The sequence below is a fragment of the Mirounga leonina genome, unplaced genomic scaffold, assembly GCF_011800145.1.
Source record: "Mirounga leonina isolate KUSES-001 unplaced genomic scaffold, KU_Mleo_1.0 Mir_180, whole genome shotgun sequence".
Lineage (NCBI taxonomy): Eukaryota > Metazoa > Chordata > Mammalia > Carnivora > Phocidae > Mirounga > Mirounga leonina.
In genome coordinates, this window is record NW_023270469.1 from 18,033,789 (window position 1) to 18,046,744 (window position 12,956).

The following is a 12,956-nucleotide window of genomic DNA, read 5'->3' on the forward strand; positions in this document are numbered from 1 at the left end:
CATTTTATTCCAAAAGCATTTAATTGAATTTCTCAATGTTTTTCAAAAACAAAAAGATCCAAATCGGAGGTAAAAAGGAACATGGAAAATTCAACTCAAGTGGTGTCATGATCTCAGGGGTCATGCTCCAGGCATGGCAGAACCCAAGAAGGCACAATACCCACCCTGGGCCCAGCCTAAACCTGCTGGTTACCACAGCCTATAGACCACAGCCAGTGCTCTCCCCTCAAACACCCCCGAGGTGGGAGCCTGAGCACGTAAAAGAGTAGACATGACCCTGCTTTTGCCCTAGGCCTGTCTGCTGGCCTTCAGTGCCTCCCCACCCCTGGGCAAGGCAGGCTTAGCTAAGGGAGGCTAGGGGTTACAAGGCCATGCAGCATGAGGCTGAGACGCCGGGCCACTTTGCCAAGTGAGTTGTGTGGCTCAGCCTGCAGGAACTGGAAGAGCTTCTGGCGCACCTGGGCCATGACGGAGCCCATGTGGTCCCGAGTGATGGGGTCACTGTGGTCCAGGTGCATCACAGCCTCTTCCAGGTAGCTGTGGTGGAAGAAAGGGACAGGATAAAGGTGGGCTCCAGCAGATGGGAGCGCCCCCTGGTGGCACTGAGGCCCAGAACGACTGCTGACAAAGCGGGGGGCTCAAAGTCGGAGATGGATGGGGACAGAGGGGATTGGTGGAAAAAATTAGGAAGCAAGAGTCAGGCAGGAGTCTCTGCTTGGACTGCTCCTCCACCTTCACCCCAGCCTGTCTCCTGATCCCCGAGTCCACTCACCTGAGCTTGAGGTCAGTTCGAGTACCAAGGTCAGAGGCCAGCTGCTGGATGAGGGAAAGGAGCACAGGCTGGGAGAGTGGGCAGGGTGGCTGCCCAAAAACCTGCCCTGGGTCCACAGTTTCACACACATACAGCACCAGGTTCAGGTCAGCAGCTGTCAGGGCCTAGGGACAGAAGAGTGTTTATAGTTAAGGTCAGAAGGGAATACCTGCTTGTCTGGCCGTGTGGTTCGGGTGAGGATGACCAGAGGAGGGTACTGAGGGCTCCAGAGGGGGAATGCTCAGGAGCCCAGAGACAGTACTAGAGAACTGTGTTGTTACTCTGGGGGATCAGGAAAGGTTTCCTAAGAGGAGTGCTCATGAAGCAAGGTAAGCAGAGGTAGAAATTTCGAAAGGGTTCAGGCAAAGGGGAAAGAAGGGGAAATGGCCTGAAGCCAAAGAGAATCAAGAACAGTGTACTGGGGCCAGACCACCCAGAGCTTGGCAGGTAGGGTATGGTATGTGGGCCCTGTCAGGAGATGCCTGACCCTACCTGGACCTACTGCCTGGCATACCTGCTGGAAGGCCTGATTGAGGTGGCCCTGCTGCAGCAGCTGCAGGATATGGGCTTGCTGGGCCTGGCAGTCGAGGTGGGCAGCGGGGACAGGCGTGCCAGCAGCTGAACGCATGGCCTGCATGATGCTAGATGTCACGGTGGCCTGCTGCTCCTTGAGGGCTACACTCACCTCGCCCTTAACGATGCGCTGTACCTGTGCTAAAATGGATTCCTGCAGGCTGCAAAGGGAAGTGAGGGAGATGAGGTAGACAGGAAGTCTGGTCTGGCACTTTCCAAACCCGGCACCTTGCCCAATACCCTGCCCAATACCACACACCTGCCCACAGCCACGTGCAGCTGGTGCTGCACCTCAGCCCGGACGCTGCTGGACACGGTGGCCGCCATCTGCTCAGTGGCGCCCTGCAGTGTGCTGACCAGGCCCCGCAACTGGGCCAACACAGGCTCCCGTGCCTCCTGTTCTCGCGCCTTCCGGCTCTTCATGTGGCTCTCCAGCTGCTGCAAGTCTGGAAGGCGACCACAGAGGCCATGAGAGGGATGGTAGGGGAGAGAGGGGCAGCCCCTCCCACCGCGAGGCATATGACCCCACTCACACTCTTGCGTGCCCAGTCGGAAGCTATCATTGATCTGCTGGAACATGGCCTGGCAGCTCTTCTCAAAGGCTGGCAGCACCACACTCTGGAAGGCTTCACGGTAGGCGGCCTGCATCGGCCCCTGTAACGTGTCTGCAGCTGCTCGGGCAATGGCATCTGTCAGGTTCTGGGGGTAGAGGGAGGTCTGAGTTGAAAGGCTAAGCCCAAGTTGGCATGACCAGGCCCACCAACCACCAACCTCCTGCATCTCGGGCCCTACAGCACCTTGGACTTTAGCAGCTTGGAGATACTCTCTTTCATGCTACCCTCCACGGCTGTGAGCTTGGTGGCCACTGAGCTGCTCAGCTGGCCTGTCACTGGCTCCAGGCTCCTGGAGACACCTGTGGCAGGACCAGGAGGAATAGGTGGAGCCACAAAAGGCAGCTTGGCAGACAGGAAGCCCCACTCCCACCTGGCCCACCCAGAAGTCTCCACGCCCAGCTCACACGGAGGCACCGTCTTCTTGATCTCATCCCGCAGGCTGCGCTCCAGCCGCCCAGCTACAGCCGAAGACAGTGCCTGGGACAGTTGTTGGGTCAGCTGCTCCTGCAGCTGCCCACCCCGCTGCTGCCCCTCAGCTAGTGCCCGCTCCAGCCGCCGCTCTGCACTGCAGCTAAGGAATAGGCCTGGGGCAGGTCCCACATCCCTTCCTGGGCCAAGAATGCTGCTGCCGTCCCCACCCCTATGCCATGCCGGGCCATGACCCGTAAGGATACGCTCCTGCTCATGCCGTGACTCCAGGGCGCGTTCTACGTGGCCCGTGACAGTGCTCTGCAGGCCTTCAAGCTGGCTGCAAAGACGCCGCAGCAATTCTTCCTGGCTGTGCCGCAGCTCTGCCAGCTCCCTCTGCTGTTGCCAGATCAGTGCTGGCCAGTCCTCAGGAGCTTCTGCCACCTGCCAAGAGCACCGACAGGCAGGTGATGCCTGCCCCATACATTCCCACGCACCAGACCAGGGAATGGCCCAGAGCTCTCCCCCATCCTCACAGGGAGAAGTCTCAGAAATAGAAAGGCCGTTACTTCACTTACCTGGTGCTCCATGAGCCGGGATCCCACAGCCGAATCCCTGCCATGGACAAGAAGCGCCTCAGGCCATGTCACGCAGGGCAGCCGGAGGACCACCCCTCTCCCGGGCCGCAGGACCCCACCCCCTACCCGTCATCTTTCTTGCCCTTTCTCTTAAGCTTGGGTGAGGCTCGAGGAGAACCCTTGGTCTTCCAGTCCTTGGCCGGTAGCCGTGGAGGGGGAACTTTGGCGCCAAAGCCTCCTGCGGCGGAGGCAAGGCTAGCCACCTCATCGTCATGGTCACTGTGAAAAGGGGAGGGAGAAAAATCAGCCCCGAGCCACTTGCGGGCCCTCCCTCATGAGAGGAACAGTGTAGGGTGGTACCCACCTTTGCTCAGCACTGGCGTCCTGGCTGTCATGCTGCTGCAGCAGGTGATAAGGTGGGCGGTGGAAGGCCAGGCTCTTGTGCTTCTCCTGCAGGCCATTCCTGGGACTGAAGGAACAGGCCAACTCAACAGCGCATGACTCTATCTGGAACCCCTCCCACCAGCACACGTTCCCCTCCCAGGTTCCTCACCTCTCTGCTAGGCTGCTGCAGGTCTCACGAGTAATGTCTGGTGCCGTAGGCCAGACCTGACTGTCAGGGGCTGTGGCCTCCTGGGTCAATGCTGCCTCCAAAAGGGAAGGGGTACTGTGCCGATCCCCATCCCCAGGGCCTCCATCCAGGCCAAGCTGGGAGCCAAGCTCGGGCCCCGGCCGGGGCCGTGGGGACAGCAGGTGTAGCGCTGAGGCAGCTGAGGCCATACTGTCTGGCTCAAGACCCTCAGGAGCAGAGGAGACAAAACCACGGGACAGGGCCTCAGAGGCGATCTCAGGGATGTCCTGGGACAGGGCAGTGGAAGCTGAGGAGATAACATCAGGGGAGCGGGTGCGGCTGGGAGAAGCCTGGGGTAGCCCCAAGGGCTCCACTTCCTGTAGCTCCAGGGACAGTGCAGAGGCAGCAGTAGGCACCTGAGGCGGAGCAAAGATGGGGCTTAGGTGGTGGGGTGTGGGGGTGGGGGGCACACAGAAGAGGCCTGACGTCTGCAGCGACGGGACAGTGGAGAAGGGGGATTCAGGTCAAAACTCCCACAGCCCAGGAGGAGAGGAGGTGGGGATGGATACAGGCTGAAAAGCTGCCCTCCAGGGAACAGGGGAGGCTGGGATGACCTCAGGGAACGACCTCAGGTGCTGTGGGAGGAAAGTGCCACCAAGCTTCCCACTACCACATACCTGCCACCCTGCACTTCATACACACCCACACACACACCTGCCCAGGTGCTTTGGGAGTCAGTTTGTCAGCTGGCCCTGGGAGCAGGCTGGGCAAGAGGCTGCGTGGGCTTGCTTGCAGGCCACTGCTGCTGCTCAGCGCCAGACTGCCATCCAGTTGCAGCTTGGGGCTCAAGGTCAGCTCCTCAGGCGGCCTGCTGGCAGGAAGGCGGAGGTGTAGCAGCCAGAGCTTGGCATCACCTGGCACCAGCCCCCGCCATCCCCCAACTCTGACCGTCGCTTCACCTGGGCAAGGACGGCTCCACAGCGGAGGCGCTGCTCATGGCAGACACGGCTGTAAGAGAGGAGGAGCTGGGGCTGGAGCTGGAGCTGGAGCTGCTGGGGGACGCAGTGATCTGGGGAGATGCAGGAGAGTAAGGCTGTGGCCTGCACGTGGGGTGGTCCAGGGGCCCCCTGCCCTGCGCCCCACACCCCTCCCCCAGCACACCTGCTGCAGGGAGGCGCTAGGTGTCATGAAGGCGTCAGGTGTCATCAGCTTGGGCTTGGTCTCACTGCTCAGACTGAGGAAGTCAGCGGGCGCAGGCAGCTCCACTATGCGCCGGGGGTCGGGCTGGGAGCCTTGGGTAGATGACCCCAGGCCGTCAGAGCCCAGTTCAGGTCGAGACTCTCCAAATGCTGTGGGGAAAGCTGCCACTTGAGTCAGATCTCAGACCCTGGTCAGTCTAACCTGCCTCCCTCTTACACCTCACTCACTGAAGTCCTCATGGGCAGTGTGGGTGGGGAGCGGGGCCACCACATCAGGGTTCAACTGCGGCTGGAAACGGATCTGCACATCCTGCAAGGCCCTACAGGCAGAGAAGGGTGAGCATGGGAGAGAGCTCAAAGAGGCCAACATCAGTAGGGTGGGGAGGGGCACAGACAGGGCACAGGTCAGATTCCCCAACACACTCACTTAGTATGCACACAAAAGAGTTTGATGAGCACACCGGCTGCAGACTCCATGGCACCAGCTCCGTGGGTCCCATCTACGAAGACAGCGCGGGCAATTAAGCCCTGGCCCTCTATGCCTCCACACTTCGCTACAGACAAACATGTTCCCTGACCCTGAGCAGCTCACCAGCCCCTAGGCTGTCATTCTCCTCCTCGGCAGGCAGAACCTCAGTGTGCCGCAGTCGGCAGCGACTCACAACCTGGATACCGAAGCTCAGCACAGGATGGGTGAGCAGGAACTCAGAGATTGAGCTGAAGCAGGCACGGCCTTCCTCCTGGTTCTGCAGCAGTTCCATCACATAGAGGACCTGCACACACAGTACACTCACAGCTGGGCTCAGAGGCTGGGAGTGCTGGGGCTGTGCCCAACACCCCTGCCTCCCTGACGATACCAGCTCTGCCCAGGCTGTCCCCACGAGAGCCTACCTTCCGTTGCACGTCGCTGAGAATAAGGTATTCTGCTGAGAGGTCCAGACAAACCTTGAGGCTGGGGGGTACACTCACTGAGCTGAAGATATCTGGGGAGAAGCTGTGGGGCCGGGGAGGCAGGATTAATGAGACAGAAAGTGGAAAGAGCCCAATCTGTCACCCTGCTGCCCCTGCTCAGCCTCTGCTTACCGAATGGTCTGGAGGCAGGTCCAGGACACCGTGCACCACATCTTGAGCTCCCGATTCTGGTCAGCACCAGTGATGAGGAACCTCCAGAAAGGGACTCTGCAAAGCAGCAAGGCATCGAATAGCTGGCTGGGCCCCCTACTGGAGAACCAAGGTCCAGCCCTCTACCCGCCTGCCTGCCCACTCACTCACTCAGGGTCCTGTTTCTTGTGGTTGTCACAGAACAGGAGGCAGGAAAGGGACCGCCCATCATGAGGTTTCCATTCATGCAGACACCTGCAAGGAGGCAGACAAGGGACATGAGTGGATGATCTTGTCCTCACCGGGGGGCGGGGGAGGTCTTGGTCCCTCAGGCCCTGCCTTACCTTGGCTCATCCTGCCCCTCAATGTAGATCTGCCAGAACTTGACAAAGCCATCATGGCTTGCAGTAGCCAGGACAGTCCCATCAGGTGAGAGGGCCCCTTCACTCAGGCACTGGGAAGAACCCAAAGAGCCTTGCTTTGCCACCTGACTAGTGGTGGGAGCAAGCCCTTCTCCGGTGAGGATGGCAGTGAGCTGAGCTGACCCACAGTGGATGTGTATGTCTGTATCAAAGCCTCACTAAATGAGGGGCTGTAGAGAAGACCAGCCTCACAGGGTTCAGCAGGTTAGGTGTGCACTCTCTAGGTAAGGGTCACTTTGTGTTCAGAGTTCCCATGGGCAGAGTGCCAGTAAAGCTGCCTGCGCAGCTGAAGGTTCAAGGAAGAGATGAGGGGCATAAAGAAACAGGGGAGGGCAGGGGGGCAGTCAGTGGCAGGCTTACAGTGCTGTGGCCTTTTACCACGATGAAGCCTTGCTTGATTTGGCTGACACGCACAGGCCAGGTGCTGTGGTTGGCGCGGAGCATGTCCAGATCCCACACCTCAGCCTGGAGGGTACAAGGTGAGTGTTCAGCCCCTGCCCACACCATGGCTTCTCTGAACCCTTCTCTCCCCCCATGCCTGGTTCCCTCACCCGGTCCTCGTGCAACAGGGCCACCGTGGGGCTGCCCTCCTCACAGCAGTCCTCACTCTCCTCTGGGATGAAGGGGCACCAGATGATCCTGCGGAAGTGGTTCAGTGCTGTGCCCTCTGGCTGCTGGATGTGGACCAAGATCTCTTCTCTGAGCACGGTGTTAAGGACTAAACAGGTGGATGATGAGGTTTGTCTGGTAGCCCCCACCCCGCCCCAGAGAAAGGATACTGAATTTTGCCATTAACCAGAGCCAAGCGCCACACGAACAGGTTGCCTGCCTCATCCAGGCAGGCCAGCTGTGAGGAATTGAGGTGTGCAAAGGCCAGATCAGCCACACTGCCTGTGAAGCCCTTGAGCAGGGTCCGCTCTGAAGTGCTGACACTGATCACCCGCACCATCGCCGAGCCGTTGTTGGCAGCTGGAATCAGAAGAGCGGGAGGTCCTGAGGAAGTATCCAGGCCCGGGCAGCAGCAGAGAAGCCCTGCCCTTGCCTGCCTCTTTGCCACTACCAGTCTCAAGCTCAGTTTTCCCCTCAGCTCCCCAAAGCCTGTCAGAGGTGGAGGCAGGATAGACAAGCCTTCTATTGTACCCTAAGAGCTGAGTGGGCTGAGTGGTCTGACACTGGATCTGCATCTCTGGGGCTTCTAGCAGAACACCTCCCTCCTCCCTCCTGCCCCTACTCACCCCGAATGGCATAGGCCAAGAAGGAGTTGGACACAGCTATCAGGTTGCCATAGTAATATTTCTGTTCCCAGTCATACTTGGCCACAGGCTGGATTTTCACCTGAGAACAAAGGATGAAGAAGGTCATAGAAGCTGAGGGCTAGGGTAGATTTATCAGGGCCTAGTTAATCTCCAGCATCCCTGGGGATACGAGAGACACATGTGTGAGCCCAGCCACCTATTCACAACTCTTGGGGCCAGATTCCCACAGAGATTTGGCCGCTAACGCTGGCTTCCTGAGACTGAGGCACACTACCTGTCAAGGTGATCATCACAGTAACTAGCAGCATGGGAGGGGAGGGAGAGGCTTAATGTGCCCACATCCGCCATACGTGCCACAACGTCATGGTGCCCACCTTGTTGCTGCCCCGTGCTTTGCTTGAGATGCTAGAGTCACTGCTAGCCACAATCTCCACCTCCTTGGCCAAAATCCCGATGCATGTAGAGCTGTCATCTCCTGTGAGGCAGCTAGGGGGAGGGGTGCACAAGCTTGACTCCTGTTCCCGCAAAGTCTCAATGGGCAGGGTTGGAAGGGGGAGAGAATACAACCACTCTGGTGAAGGTGTCAAGTCCAGATGCTCAACTCTGCCTGGTCCACTGGTCCCCATACCCACAGCTCCCTTTGCTCACCTCCCTCCTTAGTAATGGGCCTATTTCCATGCTAAAATGGAAGCCCAAACTTCAGATCCAGCCCAAGCTCTTGAGCTTGTCCTTGCCCCTCATCCTAGTACAAATATAATGTGGTTAAGTACACCACCCCAAGGACCCCAACACCACCATTGCCATTTCCCAGACACTCACATGACCTGCTTTTCCTGAAGGTTAATAGGTGGCATGGCCCGGAGACCAGGCTTGTTTGCTGAAGTACCATCACCTGAGCAGAGGGGGTCTGGGACAAGAAGCCCATTAAGATCCCCATTGTAGGCATTAGATGGCCGCTGGCTCTCTGCACTGGGACCTGGGGACAGAAAGGTCCACTCTGTTGAGGTTGTTCCACCTGCCCACTGGCCTCTCCTCCTGCAGACCTTCATTTAAGAACCATGAGGTCCTCGGGACACCTGGGGGGTCAGTCAGTTAAGCGTCTGCCTTTGGCTCAGGTCAGGATCCCAGGGTCCCCTGCTCAGTGGGGAGCCTGCTTCTCCCTCTCCCTCTGTGGTTCCCCCTGCTTGTGCTCTCTCTGTCAAATAAATAAATAAAATCTTAAAAAACAAAACAAAACAGGGAGCCATGTCAGTGGGGAGGAGTACCCTTGGTTCATCTTTTGTTCCATAAACACTGATGGTTGACACAATGTCTGCAAGGACCAAAGACATGCATGTTTTTGGAGTAAAGCCATCAAGAACCCTGTGAAGCCAATTAATATTTAGGCCCAGATTAGCACAGAGGGACTCTGTACTTGAGGGAAAGCATGGGAAGGGTCAGGACAGACTTCATAAAAGGAAGTCCATCAGACCCAGTGTGGCTGGAACACACAAACATAGGAAAGATGCAGGAAAGACAAGCCACAGAGGTCTCAGATATGAAGCTTGGGTGCTTAAATTCTCCCTGTGGCATTGAGAGCCACACAGAGTTTTAAACGGGAAGGTGACCTGGTCTGCTATGGCCAGAAGAATGACTGCTCTAAAGCAGCATGTAGAATAGTTAAGAATCCAGGTAAGAGATACCAGGTCCTAGACCAAGACAGTGGCAGATGGTAGAGAAGGGAAGATGGGCTCCCAAGGCATGAAAGTACACTGATATGATGTAGGAGTAAGAAAGAAAGAAACAAGCCCCTCAAAGAAATGGCTCAGAAGAAGCCACCTTGGGCAGGTAACCTCAGAAAGAATGGACACGAAGGAGCTGGACAATGGAGAGAAACTCTAGGATAAGGTGTGTAGTCAGGAAAGGCAGCATTTCAGTTGCTTGCCGTTGGCTATTTCAAGCACCCTCATAGGCTCGGATACCACCCTAAAACTCCCAGGTGACAAGGAGACTAGTGCTCCACACTGAAAAACATGGCAAGTTTCTAGTCATAAAATAGTTTGGCATCTGACATGGTCCTCCAGTGCCTCCAGAGGAGACAAAAAAGAGCTATTTGGCAAGTGGGGCAATTAAGTACCAATCAACATATAAGGAATTAAGTGGAAAACCTCCAGGCCACTTCACTTGGATCAGAGACACTTTAGCTGCTCAGGGGTAAGCTGGCCACTCTCCCTCCCAGGCAGGCTACCACGAGGACAAACAATCTGCAAAATATTGGCCATGCCAGACTCTACCAAACCTTTGAGCATTCTAGTCTTCACAGAGCTGATGAGCATGAGCGGTCTAAGCCAAGCTCACAAGTAAAGGGAGCACAGACTCCAGGTGTGGGGCAAAGTGCTCAGTGGTTTCAGGCAGCAGATGGATTTTCCCCAGGTGGCAAGGGGTAGCTAAACCCACCCAGTGTGAGCACCAGTGCCTGCTTTCAAAAGCAGCTAGTTTGGGCCTCCCAGCAAGTTTAAGAACAGGGTTTGAAGAAACACCAATTCTCAGCTGTGGCCACTGCATACCCCACACCACCATCACCAGCTGGTCTTTCAACCACTACAACTTTTCACAGGTCCCCAGACCTGTCAGGAAACTGGTGCCTTCACACATGCTATTTCTTCTTTGCAGAGTGCCATTCCTGACACCAAATCACCTGTTCATATTATTAACACCTAGCCTGAACATTGTCTTCTCTCTCAAATCTGTTCTCAGGCACTCTCCAGCCCCAACCTCAGTACCCTGTTTCCATCACAGTACCAAATTACTCCTTTTTTTTTTTTTTTTCATTGACAACAGCATTATATTACAACCTCATTAGTTCTCTATGTCCTGGGGGCTCTTTGAGGGCAGGAGCAGCTCTGAGGTATCACTGCAAGCCCATGTAAAGTCTAAATGAATGGAAATATAAACTAGTGCTTGCAGATGTTTGTAGCCTAATCCAATCAGGGCCGTGCAGTCTGTGATTTGCTTTAATCCCAGAAAGGACATAAAACGGGGGTGGTCACCTGCCTCCTGAAAATCAATTTTAGAACAGCAGGCCTGGAGTCTGTATTCCAGAGTGAAGGGCAAGTTGCAGAGGGTGACCAGTGGCTCCTCAGCACAGTGCTTAGGTCTAGACCCAGAACTCGGCATACAGGGCCCAGACCAGGCCTCTGAACTATATGGCATAAGGATGGGGAACCTGAGCTAGTCCCAGGAACACTTCAGACCTTGGAGCCAGGACACGAAGGGGCCCCTGCGGATTGAAAGAAGGAACCTCACCTTCAGCAGAGACGCTGAAGGACGAGGCACAACGGCCCGGCACCGAGATGAGAAGGGATCTGCACCCTTGTGGGGCACGCTCAGGAATTTACTGCTCCAACCCTCGTCTTACCTCATCAGCCAGGAAGATGCGGTATGGGTCCTGAGGGACCTGCGGACCCTGAGGTCCGCGCCGCCCTTCTGCCCGCTCGCCAAAGGCCCACCCCCGCTGTCCCGGCTCACCCCCCGCGGGCCGGTCCAGCTTGAGGATGTCCCGCAGGTGCTGCGTGGCGTCCTCGATGTCGATGCTCGTGCAGGAGGAGGCCATGGGCCCAGCCGCGGGCGCCTCGTCCGCGCCGCGTTCGTTTCGCTGCCGACGCGCACGGTGCAGCCGCGCACAGCCCTGCCGGGACCAGACACCAGGACACCGGTCACTCGACTCCGTCCACCCGCGGCCAGCAAACCGCCGCCCGCGCCGCGTCCGTGTACCCCACCGGCCCCACCAACCGCCTCCACTTCCGGCCCGCCGGAGCGCCGGCTCCCGGAACCTGCGCGGGGTGGAGAAGAAAGGTTCCGGGCTGGGGGGGGCGGGAGCTTCGCTGCTCCTGGACCCCTTGGTCAACGGGCGTTCCTCAGGGCTGAGGTAGAGCAAATGTCCACGTACTGGACCGCCCAAACCCCTATTCGGCTCAGGATATCCTGCCCAGTCTATGTCCATTCCCAGAACATGGGCTCATGATGGGCCTGGAACTGGATCAACTCAGCCGCCCAGGTTACAGTCCCTAAGACCCTACCAAGGAAGAAGCTGAATTGGTACGAGCCTAGGTTTCCCTTTGGGGAAATGGGGCAGGGCAACCCAAGGTCTCAGGGGAATCATAAGCCGAGGAATTGCAAGGGGAGATGGTCAAACCATGAACATCACATTGTTAATGTCCCCCAGCATCCCCTGCCCACCCAGGCCTGACACCCTCAGGCAGGAAGAAAGAAACCAGAGTTTACAAACACCTCTTTATTGCAGAAATTTCAGGCACAGGTACATGGAAGAAGCTGTATTGCAGATTTTATACAGGGTGGTGTAAGAGGCAGCAGGCACCTACCTCTCTCCCAACCCCCACTCCCCAAACACACAGCATCCTAAATCAGTCCCACTGAAATCTCCTGAATTTGTGGCCTTCTAAAAACAGCACATCATCCAGTCCTGTGCTCAGTGTAGCCCGACAACTTATGGGGGTCTGAGGAGTCCTTGGCCTCCTCCATCCATAGTGCAGGAAGGAAGGGGGAGTGCAGGTCAGGCATAACTGTGGTGCCCTCACCAATCCTGAAACCCCTAACAGGCACCAGCCCAAGACCTGGGTTTGGTTCTAGCTTCTGGTTGCTATCTTGCCACCAGGTTTATACCACCAGAGGTCTCAGGGCTAAAGGGCTAGTTCTGCAATGGGCAAGGCCTCTCTCCCCCAAAGTGAGAAGCAGAAACTGCCCCAACAGTTAAGATTTCCTGGGACTTGAAAACAATGTGAAGGTGTGTGTGTGTGGTGAGGAAACAGCAGGAGGCTTAGAGATGCCTTGCAGATGTCTGAGGGGTGAGAAATCCCAGAGCACAAATCCCTCAAACTCAGACTCCGATTGCCTACTTTTGTAACTCTAAGTCTATACTCCAACCCAACTGGGCCTGGCTCTGTGGGCAATGGAGGCTGGGCGTTCTGGGCATTCACCTCCGGGCAATGATATCCAAAGCAGGTGGGACAAAATCTGAGTTGCCCTCTGCTTGGCTTGGGGTTTGTGGGGTACCCTGGATGTGATCCTGACCGTTCTGGGGGGTAGAACAGGACCCTCTCCTCAAACCTTTGCTCATTTTATACAGGGTAGTTTTGCTGAGGCCTCAGTCCAGAGCACCTGAACCTGATGAGTCACTTTCAGTGGGATTCTAGATCATCTCTATTACCAGAGTCCTGATCCTACCCAATGTAGGAGTCATCAGAACTGACTGCAGAGGCTTCAGTGCAAAGGAAGCTTTGGGCCGGACCTGAGCTCTGCCTGCAGCTCAGTTTTCCAAGACCAGGGGGACTGAGGTGGGGAATACTATGCCCTACAGGGCTTCTGAGAGAAGCTAGCTGGGAGTGCTGCTTCAGCAGTTTTCTCTTTGCAACAGGTATTGCTGA

General features: G+C 56.7%; 1 protein-coding gene across 4 annotated transcripts; it reads right to left on the reverse strand.

The window, feature by feature from the left end:
- Positions 1-2: 2 nt before the first annotated feature.
- EDC4 (enhancer of mRNA decapping 4) lies at positions 3-12,529 on the reverse strand. 4 transcript variants are annotated; one of them, XM_035024947.1, is made up of 29 exons: positions 11,041-12,529; positions 8,353-8,509; positions 7,908-8,019; positions 7,513-7,612; positions 7,057-7,246; positions 6,829-6,976; positions 6,638-6,742; positions 6,200-6,309; positions 6,027-6,110; positions 5,838-5,933; positions 5,646-5,748; positions 5,347-5,527; positions 5,182-5,254; positions 4,983-5,074; positions 4,717-4,904; positions 4,515-4,624; positions 4,270-4,423; positions 3,538-3,971; positions 3,349-3,453; positions 3,111-3,263; positions 2,985-3,021; positions 2,673-2,850; positions 2,403-2,558; positions 2,182-2,297; positions 1,918-2,083; positions 1,644-1,830; positions 1,326-1,545; positions 773-936; positions 3-537 (listed from the first exon to the last, which is right to left on the reverse strand). In XM_035024947.1, exons 1-29 carry the CDS (start codon positions 11,513-11,515, stop codon positions 345-347), a joined length of 4,587 nt encoding a protein of 1,528 aa, XP_034880838.1. In that variant the 5' UTR covers positions 11,516-12,529; the 3' UTR covers positions 3-344. The 4 variants fall into 4 exon arrangements, with proteins under 4 accessions (XP_034880838.1, XP_034880837.1, XP_034880836.1 ...); XM_035024946.1 differs by having other exon boundaries at positions 54-537; positions 4,270-4,426; XM_035024945.1 differs by having other exon boundaries at positions 54-537; positions 4,717-4,916.
- Positions 12,530-12,956: the final 427 nt, after the last annotated feature.